The 25379-nt window shown below is 33.7% G+C and overlaps 1 protein-coding gene across 1 annotated transcript in view; it reads right to left on the reverse strand.

Moving 5' to 3' along the window:
* LOC106665845 (hemicentin-2) overlaps window positions 1–25379 on the reverse strand; it is a 117551-nt gene that overhangs the window by 86465 nt on the left and 5707 nt on the right. The window contains exons 3-4 of the mRNA XM_024226243.1: window positions 17096–17239; window positions 14374–14562 (exon numbers count right to left, since the gene is read on the reverse strand). Coding sequence (XP_024082011.1) covers window positions 14374–14562; window positions 17096–17239 — 333 coding nt within the window. The remainder of the gene's footprint in view (window positions 1–14373; window positions 14563–17095; window positions 17240–25379) is intronic.

Below are 25379 nucleotides of genomic sequence, written 5' to 3' on the forward strand. Positions count from 1 at the left end.
TTTTTCTTCTTCAAGCAAGTTCAGACAATGGCCTAACCATCGATTTTACTTATTTCAAATGAAAAGCATTTACGTTAGTAGCTTTACCATTTTTGAACTAACTAATAGCCAAGTAAAAATAATATTTGCATTGAATAAGTTAATAGGCAAGGATAATTTGCTTTTTGCCACAAGCTAAAACATTTCGTCAAAACCTTCATCAAGAGTGCCATTTTTTAAAACGATTTAAATTTGGAACAAATATTCCGAACCTAAAGCCACAGGAATGTCATAACATGAAAACCAAAATGTCAATACGAATTTTAAGCATACAGGTGGCAGAGAAAAAAAAGTAATGGCCAAATCACCCATGCTGATTAGCTGTCAGTTTACACGGTATAAGATCGAGTTTCTATACCTACACAAATATTCCTTTTATTACGACATGAGTTCAAAAATCGTGAAAAGCGAGGCGAATTTTACCAGTATTAGTAATACCTTTGAAAAGTGTTATGTTCTAAATCCTCTTGGAAAATGACGATATTACCTACAAATACTGAATCAATTATGGAACAAAGAAGAAGATAAGGCAGCAATGTTAACCATTACAAAACCACAAGACCCCTTTCCGCCAAAATGAACCGTGAATCAGTTGTTCCGAAAGAAATAAAGTTAAAAAAAGTCACTAGGCTGGAGAGGTTGGGACTACAAGGGAAAATGTCTTGGCTGATCACAAAATTCGTCGGCCATCTGTTTAAACTGAAAGAATGTAATTTGTTAATATCTTTCAATTAATTAAAGTTTTTAGTTGAGATGAAAAGTCAGTGTCACGAGCGGGATTCGAACCAACGACATTCGGCTAGATACGCCGCTACTCTACCACTCGACCACTGATCGTGACTTCGATCTTTGAATGTAGATAGATCTTGTCAATAGGATAAAGAAAAATTTAAAACTTAATTGACTTGAATACACCTTAGCTGCACAGACATAAAAACAAAGTAGGAGGAATAAAATCATAAAAGGAAAAGAAAAGATCGGCAAAGATGAAGAGGGCTGGCGATGACTATAATTTTACCAGCCCTCCATATAACAATCCACATTTATAGAAGGTTGATTAAGGATTATTTTACTTTATATAATACGTTATATAATTTTGTACTTTTAAACGTATTTTTTAGTGCATGGACCTGTGTGTACGTGTGACACATTTTATGACAATAGAAGCAATGTATTTTTTTGTAGAAACATGTACTGATTTTTTAAATTTGGAATTTTTTGGAACTTTCATATGAATTTTGAATTTATTAATCTACAATATCGCTTAGTTTTTGCCTTTTGTACCTTTTAGGATAAATGATTAAGCTTCGACATTCCGAAACTCTCTTTGTCCTTTTGAAATTTATCATAATTTAATGATTTTGTGATTTGAAATATGGCGAAAAGGTGAAATGCGTCTGACAGCTGCAAACAAAAATGATCAATACCGACCAAATTACAAATACTAATTGCGTCTGTTGAAAGTAACAAGTAAATTACAATTAATTAAGGTTTTTTGTTGAGATGAAAAAAAGTTAATGGCACGAGAGGGATTCGAACCCACGACCTTCGGCTAGATACGCCGCTGCTCTACAACCTGAGCTATCGTGACCTCGATCCGCTCGGACATCAACTCCCCATCTCCACCCCACCTTATGGGTTTTCCCTCCTTTTGCCATTTTTTCATCTCAACTAAAAACCTTAATTAATTGTAATGATTTAATTGGTCAAGCGGACCACGAAATTAGTGAATGTAACAAGTAAAATTAAAAAAACAAACAAAAAACTTAAACTTAAAACCTACAGCGTGATTCATCAGTTAGACATTTGAAGATGAACTAGATGACCCAAATTGTAAAAACTGTTCATGTTTATTGCAAAACTTTGTTCTAAAGCATGATTTAAAATTTCTGCGATTTCAAATTGGTATTCCAATGTTCTAACTATATTAATCTTTTTACCCTGAAGGCAGCCACGTATTCCAGGATTCCCAAGGCGAAAGTTTATTTAAAACATTATCCTTTAAGTCTACAAGCCTGATTTCTCAACATGAATAAAAGGACAAGTATTAATCAGTCCGGATTTTTACGGTGAAAATAACAATTTGCTAAAAACAAAAAAAAATATTGTTTAAAATTATGTTATACAGTTTGTTTATAATAAAAGATAAATTGAATATTATTTCGATTCAATAGTTTCAAAATTTGAAAAATAAAATAGATATTAATTTGTGTACAAATTAAATAATGTTAGAATAGCATTATTCGTAACAAAAGGTTGAAGTTGTTGGTTAGAGAATTGTGGTTTGCCCGAGTCCTGTTGTTTCAACTGTTAACATATTGTCAATGGTGTATAAGGGCTGTCTGTCCCTTTGAAATGGGAGGTTCTTGTCGATAGTTGTCGCAGGACAAGGGGCAAAGCATAGTTCCAACTGACATCCAATCTCACGTTTATGTAGTCTAGCTACTTTCCTCTCATTACGTTTGTAAGTGCTAATCCCGGCTCTTGTTTGAAACAACGTATTTCACAGAAGGAATCGTCCGCCAATTGTACATTTGTGAATAGAATAATTAGCGGGTTGTTTGAATTTCAAGCGCCACGAGCTGGGAACACGAAAACCACCGAAAGCTTTTCACCGAAGATGTGAGAAATCGGATAATTGCACCCAGGAAATTTGAAAAAATCGACTATCGATACTGATGAAAATCTCCCTGAAAAAAGTATGCGGAGCCTAACGAGAAAAAAATGTACGGCAATACGGGGCTTGGTTGTAAAAAAATGGGATGCAAGGGCAAACCCAGCTTATCGCTCCGACAGGCCAACGCGACAGGACTACCTTCATTGTTTTAATGCCATCATAACTCCCAGCCATTCTGGTCGCAAGTAAATACACATTATAACACTGTGTTTATGAGCCGCTCCTACCATTTACTGTTATATATTCCACTCTCGATTTTTTCATTCATTAGAAAAATTGTTGACGCAAATGTTTAGTATTCATTCCATTGGCGTTATTACTGCTTAAACAAATGGGTTGAGTTTATGCAACTATAACTATTGCAGACAAGTATTTTGTGAAGCAAATTATATTAGTTAAAGAAACACGCGATTTTATACTTATATACAAATAGTGGTATCCTTCATTTCTATACCTGCAAAATCGGTTACTCTTATATTATCTATTACTACTACTACTCTATTATTATCTTACTTATCTGTAAATGTGGTTATTGATACTATGCATCATTATTTTATGATTCTTGAAAACAGATTTGAGTCTGATCTGCCTCAATGTAAAACCATATTTCATTACCAAGGATTAATCAATTTTTATATAAAAGTGTGTGGATTTTAGTGACCGTTAGTTGATGATTATTCGGAGATCGTGAGATTCGGTCCGGTGTAACGATTCAGGGCCTGGGATTTACAAACATAGTTTATATTTAACAAATACATGTACAATGTGGAAAAAAGTGAATCTATACAATGCAAAAAAATATTTTTTATATTCAAAGTATTTTTACTCACTCAAAGTGTTTGTTTTCTGCGTAATTCATTCTTGTGTGTCGTGTTCAGAGTGCCAGTGAGATATCGATATTTTATGTTTATATACGTTGGATGAGGAAGGAAGTTGGTATAGAAAGACATTTTTATATGAGGAGTCGGCTTCTTTGAGGTGAAATGAGCCGAAATAGCTGACTATAGGAAAAAATGGGGAATGGTTCGGTCTGATTATTTTTTCAGGATTATATAAACGGGGAATTAGGGAAAGGAAAGCCTAATTATTGAAGAATTAGACTATGTAGAAATGTTTGATGTGTAGAATGTGATGATTGTTTTATATGTTGTATTATATGTTTTGGGTGATGTGATTATAATATATAAAAGTGTTATGGATATTGATTTTCATTAATGATATTGGCGTAGCTGCGACTGAGTTCACATGTGTCTGTTTTGTAACTGATGTTGTATTTATCCCTGTTGATGTAAACCATTTCTAAAAAATACGTTTGTTTGTTTTGTTCTGTGTGTAATATTTTTGGATTGTTGAAGTCGAAAATGTGTTGGTGTTCAAAATGGTGGGTAGCGAGTGCTGTAGGATTTTGCTTGGGATTTTTGCAATCATAGATTTATTGCTTTACTTTCTTATCCAGATATTGGGATGTAATACCAATGTAAGTTGACGGACAATGTTATATAAAAATTAGTTACGTCATCAACTTAAGATAAATTTTTGAAAAACTACATTGTAGTAGTGCAAAAGTTGTACTTATCTATTCAACTTATCGATTATCGCATACGTCATTGTACAAGATTATTGGGTGTACTAATGTTTAGAACGTTACATATTACAATGAATAATATTCCAATGGAATATATGGGAATATATCAATACATCTCGGGCAGTGTATATGTCGTGTCATCAGTGACAACGTTTCTAAAGTGTCATTATTATCGGTTTTAATGTTTTTTGAAAAGATTACTTGACCATACGTGAAATGTCATTCAAAGGCATTAACTTTTCATTAATTCATTTTATTAATAAATTTCATTGAATATTTCCTGATAAACCGTAAAATGAAAAGAAATTATTATTATTATTTTTTTTACGAGGGTTCGCAACAGCAGAAGACGTGTAAACCCTCAGGGTGCCGGTGTTTTTGAAAAAAGCCCAGTGTATGTCGGGTTCGAATGCAGGGCCGCTGGATTCGAACCCAGGACCTTTAGCTTACGGTGATGAACGCTATGTCAACGCATAAACATTGCGGCCACCGACGCCCCCCAAGAAATTATTATTAAAATAGTTTTCGTAGAAAGACAATAAAAGAAAGGATTATTTTAAACACAAATCTAGGAAAAATTTCTAGCTCAAATTCAAATGAAGCGAGGTAATTATATTAAAAATGGTTAAAAAATACAATTATATTTGCAGAAATTATATACAGGGTGAATACGATTCATGAAAAAAGAGTTCATTATTTTCTTAACAAAAGGCTTCTCATTAATCACAAAGTCGTCACAAGCAATAGCTTAACAAAGTTTATGGCGAACGTCTTTTGCAGATAATCCTTCATATGTTAGCTTTACAACGGTGGCCACATTAGTCACTCGCGATAATTACGAAATCCTTCAAAACCGAGGAAGTATTATTTGTTCGAGTGTACTCTTTACGTCAACTGAGCCTACATTTGTAACTTAGGGGGAAGGATTTGTTCAGGCTTTGCTGTCTATTTATAGGAACCTTTGGAAGCAATTGGATATCCACAATACCCACCGCAAGGTTTACAATGAAAAATCTCTTGCTTCCATTAAAAAAAAATTGCTTATGCATGACATATCACATAAAAATAAACGATTTTATATGTTTAGAATCATTTTTTTAATTCGTAGCTTTTGTTGATAACCAGTTTTGAAAATTAAAACAGCCAAATTTAATCTAAATCAGCCAAGTTATATTATGAAACTATATTAGCAGATTATTTTGTCCTTTACAATTACAAAGCTTTAGCTGAAATTTTGTCATATTGAATAAAATTTGTAGAAAGTTACGTGGAAGAAAATGGTTTAATATATAACCTATGGTACAATGCCAAAACCTTCTTAAGCTATGAAAATAAATATAATAAAAAGTCATTTTTTTAAAAATTCTTCACATTCGCTCTTCTCCTTTTCAGCAGAAAATTATCACCCATTTTCATACCATCTCAACCTTAAGTTCTGTCGGAAGGATGGTTTAATATGAAAATAGGTTCAGATTTTTTAGGCATCATACCAATCAAAGATGGCGTTTCGCAAGGAAGGATCCTACAACTATTTCTAGATAAATTTATACTTTTGTACCCTACATTCTAACACACAAATTACAACCTACACGAGCGACACTAAGATTCTATCCTCATACTCAAACTCCCAAGCTACAGAAATTAAGCACAGCCTGTACATCATTAACGACTGGTGCACTCGGTGGATCGTCAACGAGTAAAAAGTCCATCACGGAACGTTTACACTCAGACGTCAGACCTGCCCACAGTTGCACATGAACAACAAGGTAATTCCTCCATTCAACGAAGTTCACCACATTGGGCTTTACTTTGATACCAAAATTATATAGTATTCTAAGACTAGTAATGGTCTAAAACTAGAAGAACCAACAAAAGATACAGACAACTTTGACACCCGCTTAGGCCGAAATCTACACCAAGCTTACATAATAAACTAACCGCTAACATAACCTTCACTAGACTGATTTGGACTTCCGAATTCTAGCTATGGGATTTCCCAAAACGTCCAATCACCAACAATATTTTCAATTCAAAGTCTTCCTCCAATTCAATAACTACAAACTACCACTCTTCTCTAACGAACTTTCTCAACGCATTCCCTTAAAATCCTCCAAGCTGCCTAATTTAAACGGCGATTACCCCGTGATATACTATCCTGACCGCTGATTCAACAAAAATGCAGAGTCCTAAATTTTGACAGAAGCTCCGCCTCATGCTCTGAGAGATCTTTCAGATTTGTAGGCATGGCATTAATAACTGAACAAGTTAACCAGAATGTGGATTTATTATGGTTAGTAAGATTAGGTTGTTTACAAAACAATTGCAAAAAGTTAAACTGAAACATTTATCGCAGATTATATTGTTAAGTGTTTTCTATTGTACCAACAATAAAATATTAGTGTTTGAAAAAATCAGTTTATTAATCTTTATTTACACACGTTTTTCATTGGACGAACTAAAGGAAAAAATAGTGTTTACATGACTTAACTTATTTCTCCACGTGGCTAGTTCAACATGTAATACAATGTCAACTCTTACAAATTTCACGTTCGGCGCAGAGAAAGAAAAACAATAAAATTGATTTATATTTCCCCGTGAGATTTAAAAAAAAACAACCTTCAGGGAAGAAGATTAGATGGCTTGCCGCGTAAAAGGCGGAGTTTTCCGCTTTCCTTGCTAATAATGTCCCCTCTACACCTCGATATAATTGGCGGAACGGGGCTTTACCTTCTCACGGTTTGATTTCCCTCGTGACCCGACTTGTTGTCTTCGCTTATTTATTCAACTGTCAGCCACTTTCAGTTCATTCCTGCAATATTAATTTTGTATATTCACGCAGTATGGAGCAATTGTCATTGGAGTTTATTTTTGAACGCGTAGTGATTAGTGACCGTTATTCTATGATTAATCGTGATTTCCAAACACTTTGAGCCCTGAAGATGATCTGAATAAAGATCGAAACGTTGGCATGATAAAGAAAATGTTCTTCTGAAACCTATATCACACCAGACCGCATTTCATGATTTCCAAATAATTATTTTTGAACGATGAGCGATTGAAAATAATGATTATTTCTACGTCCTTGAAATACCAGTAGTAGCCAGATAAAACATAAAGCAGGAATAGGCGAAAAAAAAGAATCTGAATTATTTCAGGTGTTTTATATAGCTAAGATTGCAGGTATGGTAGACTTTTTCAGTATTAGAAGTATCGACCACTTTTTCACGCACGAACACTTTGGATAAAGGTATAGTTTTGAAGAAAATAATTAGTTATAGAATTAGCTGTATTTCTGTTACAGTTCTTGCCAATATTAGGACTGAGTCGATGCTCGTCAAGGAAATTTAAGATCTATGATTATATTAATCTGTATACATAATTGAGATTTTTTTGCCCTGATGATGATCTCAAAATAAGTAGAAAGCTTGGCAGTAGCAATTGAATTTGTTGTGTGTTGTTTTCTTCAAGACCTTAGTCCTGAGTTTTCGTGAATTTTTTTTGCACTTACATATTAAATAGGGGCCAATTATCTTAGTTATTTGAAGTAAATGTGACATAGCGTGCTTTTCGCTTGTTCTTATTCAAATTAAGTGAATATCCTGCTTTCTTGAAAAAAACTAGCTCATTTAAATGAAATTGTAATATTGAAACCTAGTATCTCCAGGGCGTCGGTGGCCGCAACGGTTTAGGTGTTGACACGGCGCTCACACTGTAAGGTAAAGGTACCGGGTTCGACTCCAGCGGCCCTGCATTCGAACCCGACATCTTACAAATGGGTTTTCTTTCAAAAAAACACCGTCACCCTGAGGGTTTATATGACCTCTGCTGTTGCGAACACTCGAAATAATGATGATAATAATAATAAAAAAATAAACAAAAACCCTATATCAAGTATATATAAATATTGACATCAAATAAACTTTATACATTTCATAAAGTATGAATTGAACGTGTTAGAACTTCCCTCGAAAATTTACTGAAAGCAATTCCTCAGAAAAGCGACGAGTTAAAAGTGCCGGGACTGAGCCGTAAGGCTTAATGGACGTTTTAGCTTTCCTTTACCATGCCTGAAACTGCCCTTTCTGAATATTAGACCATGATTTAACGATTGAACTCAACATGACGTCTTTCTAACATTAGATTTACGTGAAATTGATAAATACAGTATACGCAACAAATAAATTCTAATATTAAGCTTTTATGTCTAGCAGTTAACAAGTAAAAATAAAACATAATTATAGTTTGTTAGATAATCGCTGTCATTTAATGATATCGCTGAAAAGTTGTAATAGGTGAGCTAAGTTCACGGCTACAAGGCCTGTCGCACTGCGTCTATCAAATGGGGCTGTGTGCTACTTCAAGTATGAATTTATGTTTTTAGTTAATCTCCATAGCCTTGATAGTGGTTTCTTAGTTATATTTACTAGTTTAACCTTTTCTTTGCTCGTTAGGATAAAGCTTTTCTTTGTCAGGCATTCACAATGCACTTAGGAGTACTTTTGTGAGTTTTTTAAGAAGATTTTTCCACTATTTTCTTGTTTGATTAATAAAAAATATTAACAAACTGGGACTAGGTGCGTTGATAGGAAAAAGTTTTGAAATAGGCGTAAAAGTGCCCCGCCTCTTCCCCTGTTTAATGAATGTTATTTAACACAATGTATAAGTATTTTTTTAAATAAATGTTTATTCATTCGGAGTACTTTTCTTCTTGTCAGAAGAAACTTTTTTCCTCCCAATATATTTTTATCAGCAATTTTAAACGTACGGTCAGATTCCGCAATGTTCCATGTTCAGTTATCGAAGTCTATTGTCTGTGTTTGTCCAGGGATATTTTTCTATCGGTATGAGTTTAACATCCGATCGGCAAATGCTCCTGTTTTTTGGCAGTTGGGAATTTTAAAGAAGGGGGCCTTCTTTGTAATCCTTCTGGCATGTATGCCCGGGGATTCAAACAAGTGACAATTTGTTCTATATTACTACTTCTCCCATTCGCAGATCTTACGTCGAATGAGGCCAAGGATTTGAATCCAGCTCGGCTGTCAGAAAAGATAGTAATATTTACTAGTTACCTGTTTCCCGGGCCTTTTTATCTCTTTAACCAGGATGGAAGTGAATCCTTTCTGCCTGCGCCACCTTCTGGTTAAGTTGAGTTATGCTCGTTCATAATTATGTTTGTAAATTATTACTATTTCGAAAGAAAATGAGGGAACAATAGAACTCACTCAATGGACACAAACAATCCAAGAACCTCAAAACAAACTTTGGAAAGAAAGAGGTAACAGTGATATATTAAAGGAAGCAAGAAAATACTGCTTATCCTAACAGAATTCTGCAAACTAATTGGACATGTGAAGAAGAGTAGGATAACCCAACACGGAACGTGCAGATTCTGCAAAGAAGCAGAGGAAACAAACCTGCTAGCAAACTGGGGTGTTACACTTGCCCACAGGAGGAAGTGTTATGGGCCATAAATGTAACCGGAGAAGAGATCCAACCACTGAAACCAGTTCTACTAATCAAGTTCCTTGATGAACTAGGACTAACCAGTGTGCTTTAAGCACAGAACGGGGATACAATAGCTCTTAAAGGGCCTAGTATAATACACTCTTCGACTAATACATCTATCTATCTACTTCTATTACGAGGTCTTCTGCGTATCTAATGCTTTAAAAATTCTTTATTAGACAGTGAGTAACTCATGGTCGTCTATAGCTCTTTCCAGAGGAGTAGCAATTGACAAGTATAATAGAAACAAAAGGTTTTTTATTTGTTCTTTCTGGAAGATATTTCACTTCTTGTCCTTTTAAACAGTTTGCTACGGTGGAAATGTGCTCGCAATAGCGTAATTTGTCAAAAAAGATCCAAGCCGTGATAAAGGATGTTTAGTAGAAACGTCTTCATCCTTTCCCCAAATATGTTACATTACTAAAGACAAAAAAATTGGAAATTCGTTCTACAATAAATGTTACCTTAGAAAAGTGATACAGGCCGTTGTAGTAAATTATTACAAGGGCTGGATCCGGGTCACTCGGTTTCTTGCCGCGTTATTTCTATTATTTAAAAGAAGAACTGAAAAGGTAACAAAGAGACATACCTTTTTATGAAATTGCGACGGGTTTCCATGAGGCCTATTTTATCCTTTTTCCTTTCTCGGAACGGAACGGATTTACATAAATTACATGTTTTATTATTCTAATTGCACTTTTGGTAAACACACTGAAAAAAAATTTATTCATTATGTGTCCTACAAACGTAGTAGGTTAATGAAAAATTGTAATATTATTTGTTACAATTACTGTTCTGCGAATTGGGTGCAAATGATATAAATCAAGAGTCCATATGCATACTACAACGTGCAGTAAAAGTAAACGAATTAATCATCACGTGCCGTAAAAGTAACCGAATTAATAATCAAACAACCAGATATTTTATGCAAACTCTCTAACCAATTAATAATAATAAAAAATCAAAATAAAAAAAAAAAACCAACCCGGAATCGAACTTAGTTGTTTATTTGAAATTAAATGGATTTTATGAGAATATTAATTACCACATACTTATTTTAATGTAAATCAAATTAGACGAAATGAGAAATTGATGAGTTAAAAAATTAATTATGATTGTTTGAAAGAAAATTCACCAAAACACCGGAAAATCTTTTAGTGATAATTTAACTAACAATTGATTACCTTGTTTTGCTCTTAATAACATATTAGGAAAAAACTAGGTTTTTTACCCTTGAATGTACATTTTGTAACCAATAGTCAGAATTGCAGGCTACTTATAGAGTATGTGTACATTAGTTAGCATTTTTGATTTATTTAATTTTGTCTGAATGGATAGAATTTCCATAGGTAATAGGAGGATACTGTTGTTTTTGAAAGATATTCGGCAAGAGACTAATTTCATTGTCGTTTAATGATCTATGGTAATAAAAGTAACCAAAAATGTTAACTGATGAAAATTTACGTAAACGTAAATAATTAAGCAATGTCAATGGACTTACTGCGGCAGAAAATGAAAAGCTGTTCACAGGTTAAAATTGCTCTGGCTATTTGACTGATTGTTTGAACTCTCCGGTCCACTCGCCGTTGGGGCGTGTTTAATTTCCCTGTCGAGTGTTTGTGTGGGATGGTAGATATTTTTGTGAGATTTGGACAATAATAAGCCTTACCATTCTTTAATGCCAATTTTTCGAAATTTTCACTAAGAAAATAACCGATGGTCGCATGAATTAAAAAAATAAATTCGAAATAAAAATATACTCTTGCCGACTTCCCACTCGTTGTGATACAATAGCATATCACAAAGGTCTTGTGTTCCTAAAAGCTGCAATACATTGTTATGTACATGTACTGTATAAAATCCAAACAATCGAAAAATTTAGTATAAAAACAACACAATAAACACATTTTTAATAACATAATCATTCCTTCTCACAAATTCGGCTCCAGTCCCTATGATTTTACGCTCCAGGAAGGTTTCAGATTTGTTGATACTATTCCCCCCTTTGCATTACAGAAGAAAGTGAATTGCATGGGTTCGTTCCTGGATGGGGCCTAGGCTTTTCGTAAAGTCCAGCACCCAGGTATCCTGTATAAACTTAAACGCTGCCTATCCACAGTTATTACCATATCTGGAAAACTATTTGACTGCTGCTTCAGAGTTCTTATAGGTGTGTACCTATTAACGATGGAACATCATTATATCAATCTACTCAGAGATCTTCTTGGCCCCATCCTGTTGAACACTTAACTTTTGGCTTGCCTATACAGCCCATTACCATAGTACCATCAATACATCCTTGCGGACGACAAGGCGATCTTATCTACTAACCCCAATCCAAACATACGATAAACCTTGAGTTGACTGGTAAAAATTGGAGAAGAAGTCTCAGTAAGTGATATATATATATATTTCCAAAGTATGTTAACGCTGATTAAATTCAATTCTTATACAGTAATTAAACATATTTTATTATATTAAAAAATCAAATATAATCATTTAAAATTTATTTATTTTATTTTATTTTTTTTTATAATTGTGTTTGGTATATTGTATTCCTATTAGGATGGAATATTCGTAAAACAACAGTCATACAAAAAAGTCGTCCTAAGTATTTTATTTTTGCAGGTAAAACGTGTTTCTCTATACACTAGGCAAATTTGGCATATTTTATTAAAAAAATTACTTGGATTGAGATCAGAAGGCTTTTAGCCTTGCCCGTCTTTTAGAAAAAATGCTCTAAGGTAACGTTTAGCGACCACTTTCTGCATTATATCGAGCGAGAAAGTTATTTTGTTGTTTCAGTTTCATAGTTACTAATGTCGTTGCGTTAAATAAGCATGCGCGTATAGCGTAATAAAATACACGATTGGTTATAAAAAGGTGAGTCAATGACTGTGTTACAAAGTCAAACAGTAAAATGTTTTAATGATTACATATTCCTCCCCACGAAACTTTCGACCTGATCTGTTGTTTCCAACAATGTAATAGTTGAGCCGAAATGGATAACATTTAATCAAAGGCTTCATAGTCCAATAATTTCATTGCATTAAAGGATGATTCGATACTGCTGTATTACAAAACTAATTGAAGCACAGTTTCACGGTTTTCTCATTTGATACGGTACAATAGCTTCTTTACTAAATGATACTTGACTTTCAACTTGCAAATTTTAATTCAAAGACTTGCTCAGTTTAAAAACCAAACATTCTCCAATATTATAACGATTTTATTAAACTCGACCTAGTCTTATGACTCGTTAACATGCAAGAAAATGTTAATAAATTAGCAAAATAAGACAAATAATATTAATTAATAAAATACGAGCTCATTTACTAAAATTTGACATTTTTATTTTAACGTGTAAATGGAAAACATGTTGAAAAAAAGTGAGAGCAGGAGAAAAAGTAAGAGAGAGAGAGAGAGAGAGAGAGAGAGAGAGAGAGAGAGACCGGGAGAGATAAAAAGAGAAAGGGAGTGAGGAAATAGGAAGAACATGCGAGAATGAAACAAATACCCCAGCATATCCAACGCGAAAAGGTTTTTTATTTAGAATGTGGTAGTTTTTATGCACGTAAGTAAAAGATATTTTCCCACATTTATAAAACAAAAGAATAACCTTGGACAGAAAGTACATGATTATTAATGAAGATGTCAAAATGATCAGGCTCTCGTATTTATCTTTGTTTTGATAATATTTGCTCAATTCAATCGTCAACATAGTTGATAGCAATTACGTCGTACAAAGAACAAAACGTTGAGTAAGTTAGAAATTGATATGCTGTGGGAAAAAAAGAGGGGACGTGGTTTTATGTAAATCGATCAAATTCAGGAAAAACAAAAACTCTGTTAATACAGCCATTTTGAAATCGTTATAATGTGCGTGTTGTGACCGGATTTTATTTGCATTATGACCAAATCATTAACTATATGAATTTTAAATTCAATATTTGTGAAATTTTTGACGAGGTGCGTAGGTGGCCGTAACGGTTTAGGCGTTGGCAAAGTCCCCGGGGTTCGAATCCAGCGGCCCTTTTTTTCCAAATGGTCTAAATAATGAGTCAATAATTGATCGTTTGTTTTAACCGTTTGACCACTTGGAGAGTTCATACATTCAAGCAACTTTATGACCAATTACGAATTTCTGTAAATAGCTGAGGGTAATGTATTTAAAAAAGCTTAATTCATAATAAGAGAACTATGAAGTCTTTTTCAAAGTATTGTAATGCTAATTTAAAACCGATAAGCAGTTTACACATGTTTTTACAGTAAAATTATGAAATTTTTTATTTTTTATAATATTTATAATATATTTTATAATTTTATAATTTGGCATCAATTAGACATAATGTAGTAAATAAATTCCTCTTGAATAATTGTGAAATTTTGATCAGAAAGAAAATGCCATGATTTAGTCACAACAAAATTGTTCTTGTATAACGTTATTGTAATTTTTATTTGTATATAATTCAACAGAGAACGTCATTTGGGTTTCAGCATTTTTCCATGGTGAGTTGTATAGTGCATGATCGGTATATATAAAGCAGTTTTAATCACTACCACTTACATGTGACATCAAGGCGAACGTCCAGGCTTTGCACTTTGGTTGGATAGGATTCGTGGATAGCCACGCAGCGCAATGGCTTCCCATGCTGAACTTTTTCAACGTGGATAGCGACGACGGATGTCACGACCCAAGTCCTTGGGTTGTCCATTTCCGGATCTTTGGTGTGGTTACCGATCAACTCGGTCTCGCCTGAAACCAAAACAATGGGAGTGTGAAAAGGTTTCTGTGGCAACATTTCTGTGCTGGGGAGTGTCTTAAGAATAAATTTCATTTTTTAAAAAAACTTATAGACAATTTACTCAACGTAGAGTTTTACTATTAACAATTCAGTAGGGTGATATTTTCTGTTATAAATTTTAGGCTCATTTTTCAATATGTAGATCAAAACATCATTAATAGATATTTCTACATTTTTTGCTTAGTGGGGACTAAACTCGGCCGAAATTACATCATTGCTCTTATTAAGTACAAAGTTAAGGTGAAGACATTGCCATCGCAGTACTAAAATCACGTAAACATTAATTATTTCATTTGTTGTGATGTGAATGCAATTAGATTGAATTAGTATCCAAAATACACATTTTTGAGAGAAAATATTAAGTTAATACGAAAAACACTGAAGCTGTCATAATAAGTAAAACAACAAAAGTAGCACATGAAGAAAACTGAAATAATCACGCCCTTGTAGTAACTAATAATAATAATTTTATTATATTAGCCTAATCAGTCATAGCCATGTCTTAATGTACATAAATAGTTTTAATTTAATATGAATGTAATTTATAGGTTAATGAATAACATGATTTAAAAAACATTAAGAAACTATGTACAGAATTTAAATACAATTAACAGAAAATAGGAAATAACCTTTTTAGATATAAAACAGTTTTTATTTCTTTGTAATAATCCTAATAGTAGACAGGACTAGTATTTTTTAATAATCACAAAAACAAAATAATAGGAAGTCTACAATATTAAAATAATATACAGTATGACATCCGAGATGATTAATATCGACCTTCAATATATTAACTGTACGTAAAAAATCATGGAGAAAAGCCAATTGGAATGAAACCAATTAGTTCCTCCGTAGAATTTTAAAAGAATGTATCCTCTTCAGCTGAACTATGAACATCGATTTACAATATTGAAACTCATGGTTTAACCGTAATAATGAGGAATTGAATTTCCAGTGAACAAGATCGAGTTCTCGTCCACTCTACATCAGTAATATAACCTCCATCTAGTCATAAGTTAAATTAATATTATTAGTTACAAAGTTCTGATGAAGGGGAATTATTAGAGAAAGGGGAATTATTCGAATGCTGAACACAGGTACAGAGTGTTTCATTTCAAATTGGCCTTAACTTTGATTTTTAACTAAGTTTTAATACAAATAGTGATTGTTCAATATGGAAGATGTCTGCCTAAAATAGTTGAGGATGAGTAATGGAGTGATGTTTATTTTCAAATAATCTAAGACCAAATGTTGGGAATGCAACAATTATGGAAAGAAATACGAATTTAAGATAAGCATTGGCTGGTTGGTCTGTTTTCCGATTTGGGCTTTTTAGTAGCGAGTTCAAACTATAAATTTAATAAATTTGCCAGCGTTAACACTGCCCGACACCCTTTTCAATTTTACGCAGGGGAACTTTGAAAAAAAAGAAAAAAAAAACCCTAATATATTGTGGCAGGAGGTGCCATTTTATCGGATATTAGAGCGCAATTCTAGATTCAGAGAATTTTAGTAGCTATTACGTATGAAATAGGCGCGGGTTGTTAATTAACTAAAGATAAAATATTAGATTTTCCCCAGGGGCCAATTAAGTCTAAACTCTTCGTAGAATTAATCATTTACTAGCCCATTCCGTTTTAAACGCAGAGTACTATTGCATATTACTACAGCAGTTCATTACAGGCTTGATTATCCTGTGTAGTAAATTTTCAAAGGATTAATATTGAACACCACTCAGTGTTGACAGAATTCTTCCGAATTAAAAACATCCAACAATCAGTACTAATATTATTTGAATATTTTCGTTTCTCTGTTCATTTCCGAAAAGAAAACATAGAATGTCACGTATAAGGATTATTTATTACAAGTAAAAAATAATAAAAAAATTAAATATTTTGATATCTTATAATCTTGCCTCATACATTGTTTTAATATTTTAATACAAACATTCTTTAAGATGTATTGAATCGTATAAATTGAATTACTCAGTTGTACTTTATGGAGTCTTGTCGTGGCCCTAAATAAGAAGCTTGTAAACATGATATGCGAAATAATTTTTAAAAAAATCTATCATAGTTGCTTCTTACTACGGTTATATTGATTAACTCTTTTGGTAATGTATTATTGATGGCCAAACATTATGTAAGTTGGGTTGAGAGAACATATTTTACCACAATATCTGTTGCAACGGGGGCGTCGGTGGCCGCAACGGTTAGGCGTTGACACGGCGCTCATCACTTTAGGGTAAAGGTCCCGGGTTCGAATGCAGGGCCGCTGCATTNAAAAAAAAAAAAAAAAAAAAAAAAAAAAAAAAAAAAAAAAAAAAAAAAAAACAGTTGCACCCTGTCGTGAACGGTACGTACTGTACTACTAAGTACTATAAGAATGTAGTTATTATGGATTCAAATCTAATCAAAGAAAAAGAACTTATCATGAATCTTCTGCCAAGAAAACTTTTTTTATAATAGTGTAGTTTTGATTTACCTAGAAACCATTTGATTTTTGCGGGTGGATTTCCATATCGGCTGATGCATTTCACAGTCGTTTTTTCGCCAGCTCTTGCTGTGACATTATTCCCAGGCAAAACCTGAGTAGATTTATATTCTATTCTCGGCCTCTGTGGGGCAACTGAAACAAAGACATAAATATCAAGATTAACAAAAAAATTACAAATACTAAAAATAGATTATTTGTTATTTGAAAAAAAAATCCTTTGGTGTTCTTTCTTTTGGAGATATTTAAAGTAGTGGTGTAAAAACGGAAATCATATTTCTCGAAAAACATTTTAGACGCTGAACCGGTTGTTTTCTTTCTGCAAATGCGAGGCACCCACTTTCATTTGGCACCTATCCAGGCATCACTCAATTCACGTCTCGGTACGAAAATCGCAAATTCCTCTATTAAACGGGTCCCCAATTCCCTAAAACCCGAAGCTTCAGATATATCGTTGATGGAATACAATTCTGGTCTCGAATCCAACTCTGTTTCACTCTCTCTCTCTCTCTCTCTCTTGCGCTCGCATACTCTTTCGTTCTATCTCCTTTTTGTTCGTTTTGCAGGGCTTATCAACGACTGGGGGAAGAAAATATGTAGCCTATACGAGCTAAGAGCCTTCGTCCAAAATCCATGGCAGTACTGTCGGATTCTCTAAAGATACTCAACTGGTTTCCCATCCCAGACGGGATCCTTTGAATTATTCCACTCGACGGATCCCATAGAACCCCGCCGGACTACTCCTTGATCTAAATTTCACCTCAATGAATAATATCTCAATTTAGGCTCCGAACCATTCACAGATTTGTCTGCTCTGATTTATGTTAAAATACATGTTCAGATTCATCTTAAAGATCAGGGGAAAAATAAATTAGTCAACTCTGAATTTAACCTTATGCATGTTAAAGATCAGGGAAAAAATAAATTAGTCAACTCTGAATTTAACCTTATTACAAATATGTACAGGCTTGACATTCATTATTTTTTATAATTGATAATTAATTTCAATTTTTTAAAAATGTTACTGCACAAACTTCACACATTAATTTTTATCTTTTAAATTATTACAGTGGTGGTAAAGAAATGTTGTTTTTTAATGTGCATAAGAAAATTTGTAAAGTAAATATTTAAATAATTGTTTTAAAGGAACCCTAAATGTTGAAATAGCCACTGGCATGAGAGATATTACGACAAATATATATAAATATTACATGAGAAACAGAAACTTGGACATTCCCAGGCTTTTTAAGAAATCTTTTGAAACATCCAACCATATTTCTCTTGCAAAAATCTTGTTTACGAAACCCCCGGTGTTTGCAAACCTTCTTGTCTCCGTCTGTGTGTCCCGATAGCAGGTGAGGCCCCCGGGGGCTCCTGCCGTCTACTTAAGAGCGCATGAAAGTTGTAACTTTTGCACAAGTCTTATCTTGTGGGTATCACCAAGGTGTCTCCGCCCCCGGAGCTATGTGCTCAACTTTACCCGTTTCTCATCTCACGACTTTCTCCGCGTCCCCCTTTTCACGAATATAAATGTGTATAAGGGTTGATGTCACACGTCCTTTTAACGTGGAAAGTTGGGCCGGGGGCGATGAAAAATCAAGGAGCCAGTCTCGGGAGCTAGTTTTTTCAAAGATGCGAAAGGGGGAATAGCACATTTTACATTAAGCAGCATTTATTATTTTCTAAAGTCTAAGCTGATGAGTTGGCCGATTATTTCATTTTTCCCCGTGTTTTAATTAGTGTACAAATACGAACCCTTTCTCGACCGGCTAAACCCCTTCAGAATACAGGGGTCGTCCGGCTTGTAAAATTCAGCTTTTCCTACAAAATTGTTCGTGTGTTAAATTAGGATGTGAAAACTTTATTTGGCCGGTTTAGTTACTGAGTGACGTGGCAAGGATGGGCTGAGTGCGAAGGGACATCCTGATAATAAAGAGAAAAGTGGATTTTAATTACTTTCGTAATAACGCTTACTGATATTATTATATATGTTATTGATGATTATGATATTATTATATATGTATGAATATTATTCAATTCAATCTGTCAAGAAAAAAGTACAACATGTAACGTGGTATGAACCTTATTATTACGATACATACAATCGAATACATCGTGGTTGACAAATTTTATATTAGTTATCGATCCTTTTTTAAATTAATTTTTTTTAAATATTTCAATTTGCAAGTAGAACCATCTTATACAAAAAGTAAATCATCATGCTCATCTGACTTTCATAATTTCTATTACTTATCTAATGTTACATAAACGTTCAGTTCAATTTTGGCATTCAATTAAAATTGGGTAAAATAATATATCGATAAAAATTATATTGTATAGTAACTACAATTGGTTTTACTTTTATTAATATTTAAAAAAAGAAAGAAAATTGACAATTTATGAGTTTAATAGTAAGATAATTTTTGTACACCAAAAAATTTAAAGCTTTAACTTTGCTTGAAATCCGGATCACTGCAAAGTTCCTTTTCAACTGCACCGTGGTGACTAAATAAATTTCTTAATTACTGGTTTTGATTTTATGACATTATAAAAAACATTTTTTAATGCCAGCAGTTTAAATATACGTTTAAATGTGCCATAAACGTACACACGTACTTAAACTGTTGGAAAGCCGTTTGTTCATGCAAACTGAATTGCCAAATTATGAATTATTGTTCAATAATAAATGTATGGGCAAAGAGAACTATTCAAGGATTCGAATGGATTTATAAACGATTAATATTTTATCCTCATGCAATGAATATTCGGACGGGCTTTAATGAAGAAACTTTGAAGCTTTTCCATCTCCTTGCCTCGCTGAAACTCCCTTATACGATACGCATGAATCCATGACAAAAATATTGAACAATGGATGTTCTGTTCACTTCATTATATTAACTGCAAAAGAAGTTTCCATTTCATATTTCACTGTTGACAATTTTGAGAAAAATGCGTTTAATGCTTATCAATACATTTTTAATTTCAAATGCTTGCAGACACGTATCCTATAAATTTTAAATGTCATTCTTTAATAAAAAAAAAATCAAATCATTACTAATTCAAGGCCATGAACTCATCAAAAGGATCATGTTCATTTGTTAATGATAAGTTCTTAATTTTTTAGTTACATTTCCTACTGCATATGTTGAATTTATAATTTATTTATAGTTGTGTTTAAATAAATTAGTCATTGTTACTATAACCTCTGAATGCTGAATGTATTATCACTCTGTTGCTCAAATATGAAGTTTCTCCCACAAAAAAAAAAAAANAAAAAAAAAAAAAAAATCTATTTGCAGATGGATAGTTATTTTATAATATAATATTCGGAATAAAGTGTTACAAGTATATTAGTGATACTTTATTTAAAAAACCCAGTATATTTTTGTCTTTAATTAAATGAACGACATCGTCAGTTAAAGCGAGATTATTGGAATTAACCCAAAATGCTTTCATTTTAATTTTAATAAAGAGAAAAAAACCCGGAGTTTTTCAATAAAGTATCAACAATATTCATGGATGAAAAGGAGCCAGTAAAGAAAAGAAACCAATAAGAGATTCTTACACTTATACGTAATAAATGTGCAAATTTCAACTTTGTAACTTGCTTTAAACTTTAACTTGCTCTTTGAATATTTGTTATGGCTTGATTAATTGCGTTTGAATAATATCTCTCAAATGTGTAAATTATTTATAACAATAAATATACTAATTTAAATGGTTTATATTTTAATCATCATGGGAAACAGAGGTTCTTACGGATTATTATTTCGTCATACCGTGAAATATTGTTCATGTAAATTTAGATCATTCATACGCCCATCATCATATTTGAACTATTTCGATTAACCTGGATAACCAGCAAATTCCATAATCTCCGATTTGATTTCTACCAATTCTGCCGTCTAACATTAAACTACTTTTTAATTTCTCCTATTATCCTGTATAACAACTATGACATCTTAGTAAACCTTTATTTAATCAATCGTGTTCATATCATTTATTTATAAACTATAGGCTAACTACACACCTACGTAGCTTCACGCGACTTGTTATAAATGCTGAAGTTCCAAACTTTTATCAATGATGTGTATGTGTGGGGGATAGAGAAAGAGTAAGAGAGAGAGAGAGAACGAGTGAGAGAGAGAGAGAGAGAGAGAGAGAAAGAGTGAGAGAGAGAGAAAGAGAAAGAGTGAGAGAGAGAGAAAAAGAAAGAGTGAGAGAGAGAGAGAGAGAGAGAGAGAGAGAGAGAGAGAGAGAGAGAGAGAGAGAGAGGGAGAGAGAGAGAGAGAGAAAGCGACATAGAAACAGCTGAAAATGACAAGTAAAATCGAAATTTTCGCCGTGTGTTCGGATTTTCATTTTCATTTTAAAGAAACGCCCGCCTATTTTGTTTATTATTTAATTATTATCCTGTACGGGGAAGCCCGGTCTAAAGGATTGGCCGTCCCACTTTTGGTACCAGACATCAGTTGCTTTTATGACCGGGCCTTGTTCGTCTCAGCACGCACCGCTTTCCACTTTTCTCTTTTTTGTGTTGAACCCGCAAACGCTTTTCTACAGACCGCTTTCTGTAAAATCTCTTCTAGCATCTCTTGGAATTCTTCTGGAATGATTTTACACCTCGCTAAAACGCCAGAGTTGCTGGTACCTGTAAGTGGGCCGTCCTACCCAAATACTCTATTTTTCATCGCTCCTGGATCCTTCTATTTCCTGCTCACCTTTTATCATTTGCCACAACAACAGTTTGGTGAGTCTTTTATTATTTCATTTCTTTATTTTATATTTCAATCACTTTTTATTTTAAAACTGTTTTATTTTATATTTTTTCTACGCCTCCCGATTACGTTCGGGTGGTCCTCCGTCGGTTAAAACCGTACACTGAGTAATGTTTAATTATTTTACACAAACGGTCGCATTATTGCAAGGAGAGGAAAATCAACCCGCTTATTCTGCACCAAGCCAGCGAACATTATGACAGATAAGCCAAGGTACTTTTAATTATTAAGCACAAAAAGTGTGGGAGTGAACAGAACAAAAACTCAACATGTCCAATGCAAATTCAGCATTTTGAAATCATGGGAGAGCAAAAGAAGAAAGTGAGTGGATGATACAGTACGAGAAGAGAAGGGAGGAGGGATTGAATGAAAGAAAAACACAGACCTTGACATACACACACAGATTAGGTAGTTTCGATACACAAATTCAGCAATATATTATGAATGATTTTTATTACTTCTTATACATTTTTATATTATATAGCCACGATAGAACATTGACAGGACTGTATGATATGAAATTTTACAGGAGGCACAAAAAACTAAATCGCTTTCAATAAAAGATTCATGATTAGTGATTTCTCTAAAGACGATTCGATTCATGAAAATATTTTCTAAATATTTTCTGTACCCAATACATTCTTTACCCTCGGACAATGGAATCCGAGAGTTCAAAGCCGAATGTTACTGCTGTTTATTTTTTGTCCCCTATCATGACATAAGACAGCTTAGACGACGCTTTGGAGAAAATCTTGTTCACAAAAAACAAAAAGTACAGTTATGACAATAAGGTTATTCATAAATTTTAACTAAACAATGACACAAAACATATTTATGTCTTTGTTACACCAAAATTTAAGTGTAAAGTGCATTAAACGTTGTTTGTGCAAATTGAGAACACCACGTCTTGTCGAGGTAAAACACACAACTTACAAAATCGGCAATGTTTATTCTAAACTAGCCTCAAGCATAACCTCTCATTTCCCCAATAACGCAATTACACTCTCGGGGCTGGGAACATATCTATAGTTACATCATTGTTTCCGAGCATTCGCTACCTATTTCTTACACCAATGAAACATTATTCCACTTTAACGCAAATTTGCAGTTGCACCATTATTTTACCCGGGCGGCGAAATAGAAGTTTTGGATATTTGTTAAATTATCTATTGATAATTTATTGCATTTAATTACATTACATTGTTTTCTGACATAGGAATTGTTACATCGACTACAATAAATTTAAAAATGAACTCGTACAATAGAATGTTTTCAAACTTTGAGGCGTCGCGAATGCTAAACCGACATGACTTAACCGTCGGATGGGCTCACCTGCCATTAACAATCAATCAATGTCCAGTCATGTTTGATTATTACGACAAAATAATACATACAACAAAATCTAACGCAAATGCATACATTTTTATATACATATATATGGATTGTTTTTTATATACATATGTTGGATTTTTTAGAGAGAAAGTGAGAACGTGAGAAGAGAAAAAAAAGGATAGTTGGAATACATGTGTCACATTTCAATTCATTTCAAAGTGACAATGTTATGATTTAGTTTTCGTGTTTAGGCCTACAGTAAAAAAAGAAAAGAGAATAGGGGTTCACCTCAGTCGAGAGAGGTGAACAAGATTCCGGGTAGAGGAGAGACAAGAGAAGTATGTGATCCTCAAAAGTGTTATATTCCCTAAAATAGAGTGCTTCGGTCCACTGAGGATTGACTGGAAATAGTGGGTACATATCCACCCTTGTTCTAAATGGTCTGGCAAACGCTTTGTAGGAAATTACTGGTTATTTAAATTTATAAAAAGTTTTAATTGTTTGTTTAAGATTTAAAAGGAAATTTATTGGTTTTAATTATTATTTTCTTGTGTGTTTAATAAATTGTTTTTAAACTTTAATTAAATTTTATTATAAAAAGGCACCTGATTGGCTGTATTCAGGTTCGATCAAGACCTCTGGGGCTCTGTTTCTCATAAAAAGGATTCAGAATTGGGCCCGTCTTGGTGAATCGAGAACAGATCGTGACACATGCAGTTGCATAGTTTTGTAGGAACTTATAGAATATAAAAAAAAGTTGTTTTTATTAGTTTCAAACGGCCGACTACGATTGCATTGTGCTTTATTAGATAAATTTTATTGAATATGTTGTTTGATTTCTTTTTTTCAATCGAGCATAGATGAAAATAAACCGTCAGCGTAGTTCGCAAGCGTGCGCAGAAGTAGAAACAAATTTGATTCTCCTCTGAATGACTTATTGTTATCAGAATGAAGAAACCGGGAATGTATAATACAGTTTTGAAAAGTTTTTGCTTCATTCGCCGCTAAGCTAATTGCAGAAAGGGGAGGAGGGCCATTGCTGTGCAAGATACGATTTGCTATGACGGTGCATTTATATCGTTGTTGCGTGCCCTGTGAGAATTCCACTATTCCAGAACTCCAGGATTAAAGTGGAACCGCTCTGCGGTTTAAACGCTGAGCGCTGTGAAGGGTGGGTGAAAATGCAGAGCGGTCGCCACCACTCGCGTGGCCAGACGTCTCACGCACAATGTACATGTCTTGAGCCGGGTCACACAATGAAAAAGAATTATTTTTTCCTAATATTTTCTATCCGAAGTATCGTATGGACAGGGAGCATTGTGGTTTTGTCATGTTTATTTCTTTTAAAACCAGGGATATTCCTGCTGGAAAATTAACATAATCCGAATTACAATTAAGTAAGGTTTTTAATTGAGATAAAAAGGTCAATGGCACGAGTGGGATTCGAACCCACGATCTTCGGCTAGATACGTCGCTGCTGTACCACTTAAGCTATCGTGACGTCGATCCACTCGGATACTAACTTTCCATCTGAACCCCACCTTTTGAATTTTCCCTCCTTTTTGCCATTTTTCAAATGTCGCGTAATCGGATTGGATTCTCGACGACAAATGAATTGGCCACGGAGAGCTTTAGTGAAGTATACTTCATTTTAAATCATTAAATTCACTAATTTCGTGGTCCGCTTGACCAATTAATATATTACAATTAATTAAGGTTTTTAATTGAGATAAAAATCCGATTACGCGACATTTGAAAAATGGCAAAAAGGAGGGAAAATTCAAAAGATGGGGGTTGAGATGGGAAGTTGGTGTCCGAGTGCATCGAGGTCACGATAGCTCAAGTGGTAGAGCAGCGGCATATCTAGCCGAAGATAGTGGGTTCGAATCCCGCTCGTGCCATTGACTTTTTTATCTCAATTAAAAACCTTAATTAATTCTAATATATTAATTGGTCAAGCCGACCACGAAATTAGTGAATATAATCCGAATTGTTAAAACATGGTCCTAATCGATACTTATGGCGGATTTCAAGGGACTCCATTCTTGGTGGCTATTTCTTTGATTTCGGGATTAAGCTTCAACCCAAGTGCTCTCAGATTGATGTAACTAGAAGAGTTTAGTTTGTATGTATTAGATGATTAAGAAAAGAGAATCGGATTTGGT

The sequence above is a fragment of the Cimex lectularius genome, unplaced genomic scaffold (assembly GCF_000648675.2).
Source record: "Cimex lectularius strain Harlan isolate CLEC.00 unplaced genomic scaffold, Clec_2.1 scaffold54, whole genome shotgun sequence".
Taxonomy (NCBI): Eukaryota; Metazoa; Arthropoda; class Insecta; order Hemiptera; family Cimicidae; genus Cimex; species Cimex lectularius.